Source organism: Centrocercus urophasianus, unplaced genomic scaffold (assembly GCF_019232065.1).
Source record: "Centrocercus urophasianus isolate 14NV4802_14NV808 unplaced genomic scaffold, USGS_Curo_1.0 seq_23, whole genome shotgun sequence".
NCBI classification, from domain to species: Eukaryota; Metazoa; Chordata; class Aves; order Galliformes; family Phasianidae; genus Centrocercus; species Centrocercus urophasianus.
In genome coordinates this window covers 15,507,061-15,514,696 of record NW_024884789.1, presented here as the reverse complement: position 1 = coordinate 15,514,696, position 7,636 = coordinate 15,507,061, and the positions used below count along the sequence as shown (strand labels likewise).

The 7,636-nt window shown below is 54.1% G+C and overlaps 1 protein-coding gene across 1 annotated transcript; it reads left to right on the top strand.

Annotated features, from left to right (window-relative positions):
• The first annotated feature begins 612 nt into the window (after positions 1-612).
• Positions 613-2,308, top strand: LOC122163245 (C2 calcium-dependent domain-containing protein 4C-like). The gene has a single exon (XM_042824381.1). It carries the CDS (start codon positions 929-931, stop codon positions 2,222-2,224), a length of 1,296 nt encoding a protein of 431 aa, XP_042680315.1. The 5' UTR covers positions 613-928; the 3' UTR covers positions 2,225-2,308.
• Positions 2,309-7,636: the final 5,328 nt, after the last annotated feature.

Here is a 7,636-nt window from a genome sequence, read left to right as displayed (position 1 = left end):
CTTATTTCGTCCACATTCTGGTTGCACCGTTGCTCTGTGTTACTGACAGGTGCTGCCTCGGGGCTTATTTGTCTCACGCTCTGTGGATAGCACGGCGAGGGGACACGCAGCCCGATGCGGAAAAGCAGACACGTCTTTTTCAAATGAGGTGGGAAAATCGCTCTCCACGCTTCCTACTGCTCTTGGTTTGGAAAACAGCCAGGCTCTCAAGAAGAAAGGAAGCACCGAGACAATTCTGCCTTTGTACTGCGTTTGATAGATAATCTCGAAAGCGTCCGCGAATGAAAAGCAGCTGGGAACGGGGAGGACGAGGGGCTTCCTCCCGCAGGGGCGGCTGTGGCTCAGGGTTAGCCCTCCCCAGCCGGGCGCTGCTCTGCGAGGGCGCCAGGCGCAAATCGAGCTTTTTCGCCACGTGCTCGTTCTATGACCATTCCATGCCCGGTTAAGAGCGCGCTGGCACAGGGGACGTTCGGGCCCCGCAGCCCCCCCGCTGCCTCCGTCCCTCCCTTTCTGTGGGAGGCGCCCGGCGCCGCTAGAAAAGGACCGACAGCCGCGGAGACACCGGAGTGGAGCGCCGCTGGGAGCCGGCAGGTAGGGCTTGGGCTCGGCTCGGCTCCGGGGGAGCACGGAGGGGTCGCTCGGGGAGGGTAGCGACTCGATGTCGTTGAGCCTCTCTTCTGGTGGCTTCATTTTGTCCTTGCGGCAAAATCCATGAGACTTTACTGACGGCGGCGTGCCGAGCAGAGGCTGCTCGTTTGGACGTGCGGACTGCATTTGTACCCGTCCCGCTGTTCTCGGCATCCTCAGTGCTTTGCCTTGTTGCAGAATGCCTGGGAAACACGTTAATGTAGTTTTGCATTTCTGTGTCTACAGGTAGATTTGCCTTCTCGGCTCTTCTCCTTTGCGGACCTCCCGTCTGGGTGCAGCGATGTGGTTCTTGGACAAGATCAGACCGCCGCAGGGCAGCAGGAACCTCCCGTGTGCCTCCTTCCTGGGCCTGCCACCCGGCCAACATCTGCTGGAAAAAGCCCGCCTGGGGGCTGCTGCTTTCCCCAACGTGCTCACCCCGGACAGAATCCCGGAGTTCTGCATCCCCCCCCGGCTGAGCACCGCTGCTCCTGCTCAGGGTCCCGGCTCCCGCCAGCACCACGGCTCAGAGGATGCACGTCTCAGTTCCTCTGACCACAGCTCCGGTTATTCTTTGCCCCACTTCATCCAGGTGGAAAGTGCTGAAGAGTTCCCAGCGCTGGAGGAAGAAGGCACCAACTCAGACCCGCAGTCCCAAGCTGCGCTCTCCCTGCCTCACTTCCCCAGAGCTCCCACTTCCTACGGCTTCTGCACCTTGCTGGAGAGTCCCCACACCAGGAGAAAGGAATCGATCTTCCACGGTGACACGTGCGGGGCTCTGCCCAGCCTGACACGGCCTCGATCCAGAGCTAACACATTCGGTGGCAAAGGGAACACGTCCAATCCCATTGCTATCAGCTTCACTTCGGTAAGGCTGCCTCCCAGGCACCTGCACAGGCAGGGTGCTTGCGACAGCGACACTGCCTCCTCCAGCGACTCCTCTCCTTTCAGCTCCCCGCTTCTCAGCAGATCGCCTCCCAGATCCTGCTCCTTGATCAAGGCACGAAGTCAGGAAGGATTGCTCTGCCGAGCCCTGAAGGCCAAGAACAAATCTGGCATGTCCAGGAATAATTCTCTGTCTACAGAAGAGAGCAGCTCCACTGATAACAGCCCCAGTGCCATCAGGCGGGCCTCGGAGGGGCTGCTCGCCGCACGGAGCTGCAGTGTGTCTTGTTCTCCCCTCTTTCCCCTGGACTTTGCCCGAGGCCGGCAGAGACTGGTGGGAGAAAGCACCGTAGTCATGGACAAGGGGGGCATGTTGAGACTGTCAGCTGAATACTGCTCAGAAAATGAAAGGCTGAGGATCCGTCTGATCAGTGCAGAGGGTTTATATGATGACTCTGTAGAGCCCAAAAACATAAACTGCTGCATTACCCTCTCCCTGGTGCCAGGGAAAACACAGAAACAGAGAAGCACTGTTATAAAGAGAAGCAGGAATCCCATCTTCAATGAGGACTTCTTTTTTGATGGCATTGCAGAAGAAGAATTGCTCAGCCACTCTGTGAGGATGAAAGCAACAAATAAAGGGTGCAGCATGAAACGGGACTACACCTTAGGAGAACAGGAATTGTCTTTAATGAGTATGTTGTCCTTGTAATACTACAAACAGACCCATTTTGTATTCTGAAAGTTTTCTACTAAATAAAGTTTTGGTTTCTTTTTCTTAGAGAATACTTGAAAACACTGTGTCATTTGGTGTTGTTTTCATGCCAGTGTGCCTTAAAGCTTTGAGCTCTGTAAGGCATTTGTTGCTAAATTCCGTGGTGGCTGTGGAGCAGAGCTGCCTGTGAAGGTGAAGAAGAAAGGAGAAGGGCTGGTTTGCCGTTAGGATCAAGTGTTAAGCAGTTACCAAGTTAAACCTGTTTTGCTTATGGTTCTGAGGAGGAAAAAGGGTTGTTTTTCATCTCCTCTGAATCCCTAAAGCACGTACTCAGCATGTGCATGCAGCAGGCACTAAACTCTGGCAGCACCCAGGTAATGCATCAGTTAAATAGACCGTTTTAACAGCACCCATATTTACAGAAAGGAACATTTTAATGTGCCTTATGTTTGGGGAGTGAGAGAGATGGTTCATTTGGTAATTCCCCCTTCCAGAGCGTGGGGGGAGGATTTGGATTTCTAAAGCAGGCGTTAACAGTTTTCCTTGTTTTGAGAATAACGCAATCAGCTTCTGCTGAGCAGCAGCTACGTGCTGCGGTGTGCAGGCTCAGCTCTCTCTCACACAGACCCGTGCTGTCACATTATGCAGGTGACTCCTGCTTTGCGTCACTATGGAGAGGCTGACTGCTGTTAGCGCAGTTAGCATCTTCATTCACCCTTCCCTTCCATGGTTGATTTCACAGCTGCCTGGGTGAAGCTGCCAGGTAATTGTGTTTTGATCAGGAATGTACCCTGGAGCTCTAGCTGCTACAAAAGGCCCTCGAGAGGCACAGCAGAGGAGGTAGTACAGCTATCTCCTAGGCTGTCTTAACGTGGTGCTTTTGTAAGGTACCCCTGTCTGCACTCCCCTGCAAGGAGTCTTGTTATTGCTATTGGTGGTAAGTGCCAGGGCACTTAGCGAACCCGGCAATAGTGTGAGGGTAGGGGGCAGCAGGGCAGGGCTGATTACTTGCACCCCTTTAGGACTTTCTTGTTGAGTTAGTGAGCCTGCTGGTTGCCATGGGTGCACCCCGGCAGAAGGCTTCAAACACAAAAACTGTGAAGACCCATGCAGAGGTCCCGAGCACACGCAGCAGGAAGGCAGTAGCCAAGAAGACGGTCCAGAGCCAGACTGAGGTCTGGTGCATGCATAGAGGGGAGAACAACGGTATGAAGTGTGTGGCGACTCAGACAGAGTTACCATCACGAGATGCTAGTGTGCAGGTCACTGGCTGTGAGGAGTGCCACAGCCTGGCCTTTGCAATGTCACATGAAGGAGGCAGCACTTGTACAAGGTGTGAGCAATTGAATGACTTGCTCAGCCTTGTGATTAGCCTGAAGGAGGAAGTGGAGAGGCTGAGGACTATAAAAGAGTGTGAGAGGGAGATTGACTGGTGGTGTCAGTCCCTCTCAACCTCAGGTTCTCGGCACACAGACGAGGCTCCTCACGGAGCACATCAGCCCCTGCCACCTTACAAACACCTGGCAAAGGGGAACCAGCCAGCTGACAGCGTTTCAGCAAGCCCCCTGTCCTCTATTCCCCCTAACAGCAATTTGAGAAGGGAGGAGGAGTGGAAACGGGTACCTGCTCGGCGGAGGGAGCATCCCCCATCCCGACCATCCCCGGCTCCCCAGGTGCCTCTGCGTAACAGGTTTGAGGCCCTGGAAGTCGAGGGGGGGACGAGTGAGAGTGCGGAGACAGGTTCACCCGTGAGGTTGCCTCAGGCGAAGCGGTCGCCCCCGACCCTCAAGACTGCTTCTACCCGTAAGGACAGGAGGGTGATTGTCGTAGGCGACTCCCTTCTGCAAGGAACAGAAGGCCCTATATGCCGGCCCGACCCTACCCGCAGAGAGGTGTGCTGCCTTCCTGGGGCACGGGTCAGGGACATTTCAAAGAAAATTCCTGGGTTGATTCGGCCTTCAGATTATTACCCACTTTTAATAATTCAGGCTGGCGGCGAGGAAGTTGAAAAGGAAAGCCTGAGGTCTATCAAGAAAGACTTCAGGGGAATGGGGCGTATACTTGAAGGAGCTGGGGTGCAAGTGGTCTTTTCTTCTATGCCCGTGGTGTCAAGGAAAGGTACAGGGAGGATCCAAAATACCCAACTCTTCAATAGATGGCTTAAGAGCTGGTGCAGGCGCAAGAATTTCGGCTTTTTTGAGCATGGGGCAATTTACACTGCACCTGGCATGATGGCTGCTGATGCATGCAGCCTGTCCCTGAGGGGTAAGAGGATCTTAGCTGAAGAATTAGCGGGACTCATTGACAGGTCTTTAAACTAGGAATGAAGGGGGAAGGGGACAAAATAAGGGCTACTGGGGTTGAACGGGTCATTAGAGGGCTTGTACCGAACTCTATGGGCAATGACGGCAGAGTGCATAGGGAAGGAGTAGGGCAGGGGGATGCTGGGGATGCTGCTGTTCTAGGGGATCCTAGATCCCATATAAAGGTGGCGAGACGGATAGCCCGGCTGAAGTGCCTTTATACCAATGCACGCAGCCTGAGTAACAAGCAGGAGGAACTGGAAACTGTGATGCACTCGGAAAGTTATGACCTTGTCGCTATCACAGAAACATGGTGGGATGACTCCCACAATTGGGATACTGCCATCGACGGCTATAGACTCTTTAGGAGAGATAGGCGAGGTAGGAGGGGTGGGGGAGTTGCTCTCTATGTCAGGGATTGGATAAACTGTGAGGAGCTCCCTACGAGAAACAGTCAGGAACAGGTTGAGAGCCTGTGGGTTAGGATTAGAGATGGGACTAATATAGGTCAGCTGGTGTTAGGGGTATACTACAGACCACCTGATCAAGGGGAGGCTGTTGACGAGGCTTTCTTGCTCCAGATGCGTGAGATGTCTGGCTCACGGGCTCTTGTCCTGGTGGGGGACTTCAACCATCCGGACATCTGCTGGAAAAACCACACGGCGAGCTGCAAGAGCTCCAGAAGGCTCTTGGAATCCATTGACGACAGCTTTCTGGTTCAGGTATTGGACAGACCGACCAGAGGTGAAGCGTTGCTGGACCTTCTGCTTACCAACGCTGAGGAGATCATCAAAGGCGTCAAGGTTGGAGGCTGCCTGGGCTCCAGCGACCACGCCCTGGTTGAGTTTGTGATCTCAAGCGATGTGGGCCTGGCAAAGAGCAGGATCAGGACACTAAACTTTAGAAAAGCAAACTTCAAACTACTCAATGGATTGCTGGCCAAGATCCCCTGGCGCGCTGCCCTCAAAGACAAGGATGTTGAGGAGAGCTGGCGGCTCTTCAAAGATGCCCTCCTGGAAGCACAAGAGGTCTCCATTCCTCTGAATAAGAAAGTGGGCAGGCGAGGTAGGAAACCGGCATGGCTCAGCAAGGACCTGCTGAGAGAACTGAGGGCGAAGAAAGGGGTGTACAAGCTCTGGAAACAAGGCTGTGTCACCTGGGAAGAATACAGGAATGCCGTCCGGACTTGCAGACGTGGGATCAGGGAAGCCAAGGCGCAGGCAGAACTGAACTTGGCAAGGGACGTGAAAAACAATAAGAAAACCTTCTACAGGTACATTGGCCAGAAGAGACAGGCCAAAACGGGCGTACCTACTTTGGTAAATTTAAAAGGAGAACTGGCTTCAACAGATGAAGAGAAAGCTGAGGTGCTGAATGAGTTCTTCACCTCGGTCTTCACTGGTGGCCAGGATTCTAGTCTTTTTCACGTCCCTGAACCCTGCATCCCCAAACCTCTATGTGGGGACCAAGGAGGTAAATCCCTCCCCACTGTAAGGACAGAGCAAGTCCGAGAGTGCCTCCTTAGACTGAATGAATTCAAGTCTATGGGGCCGGATGGCTTGCATCCCAGGGTCCTGAAGGAGCTGGCTGAGGTGGTTGCCGAGCCGCTCTCCATCATATTTGAGAAGTCGTGGCTGTCAGGTGAGGTCCCGGATGACTGGAGGAAGGGTCACGTCACTCCCATATACAAGAAGGGGAGCAGGGAGGACCCGGGGAACTACAGGCCGGTGAGTCTCACCTCCGTGCCTGGGAAGATCATGGAACGGATCCTCCTGGACAACATGCTCGATCACATAAAGAATGAGCATGTGATCCGAGACAGCCAGCACGGCTTCACCAAAGGAAGGTCATGCCTAACTAATCTTGTGGCCTTCTATGATGGAGTGACGGCATTGGTGGACGAAGGGAAGGCGACTGATGTCATTTACCTGGACCTGAGCAAGGCCTTTGACATGGTCCCCCACCACATCCTCATCTCCAAATTGGAGGGAAGTGGATTTGATGGGTGGACGACCCGATGGGTAAGAAACTGGTTGAAAGGCCGCAGACAGAGGGTGGTGGTCAATGGCTCTATGTCCAGGTGGAGGCCGGTAACAAGTGGTGTCCCCCAAGGGTCTGTCTTGGGACCGGTGCTCTTTAACATCTTTATTAATGACATCGATGAGGGAATTGAGTGCACCCTCAGCAAGTTTGCTGACGACACCAAGCTGAGTGGTGCGGTTGATACGGTGGAAGGAAGGGATGCCATTCAGAGGGACCTCGACAGGCTGGAGGGCTGGGCTCGGGTGAACCTAATGAGGTTCAACACGGCAAAGTGCAAGGTTTTGCATTTGGGCCGGAAGAACCCCAGGCACCCGTACAGGCTGGGAGGAGCGGTCCTTGAGAGCAGCTCGGCAGAGAAGGACCTGGGGGTCCTGATGGACGAGAGACTGAACATGAGCCAGCAGTGCGCTCTGGCAGCTCGAAAGGCAAATGGGATCCTGGGCTCCATCAGGAGAGGGGTGGTCAGCAGGGACAGGGAGGTGATCATCCCTCTCTACTCGGCTCTTGTGAGGCCCCATCTGGAGTACTGTGTCCAGGTGTGGAGCCCTCAGTACAAGAAAGACATTGAGATTTTGGAAAGGGTCCAGAGGAGGGCGACTAAGATGATCAGGGGGCTGGAGCACCTCCCCTATGAGGACAGGCTGAGGGAGTTGGGCTTGTTCAGCCTGGAGAAGAGAAGGCTGCGGGGTGACCTCATTGCAGCCTATCAATACCTGAAGGGAACCTACACCCAGGAGGGGAGTAAACTCTTCAAAAGGGCTGACAACAGCAGGACTAGGGGAAATGGATCCAAGTTGAAGGAGGGAAGATTTAGGTTGGATGTTAGGGGGAAGTTCTATACAAGGAGAGTGGTTAGGCCCTGGAACGGGCTGCCCAGGGAGGTTGTGGATGCCCCGTCCTTGGATGTGTTTAAGGCCAGGTTGGACAGGGTCCTGGGCAACCTGATCTGAATGTGTGTGTTTGGTGGCCCTGCTAGGCAGGGGGGTTGGAACTACATGATCCTTGAGGTCCCTTCCAACCCGGGTGATTCTGTGATTCTGTGATTCTGTGATTCTAGCTCTCA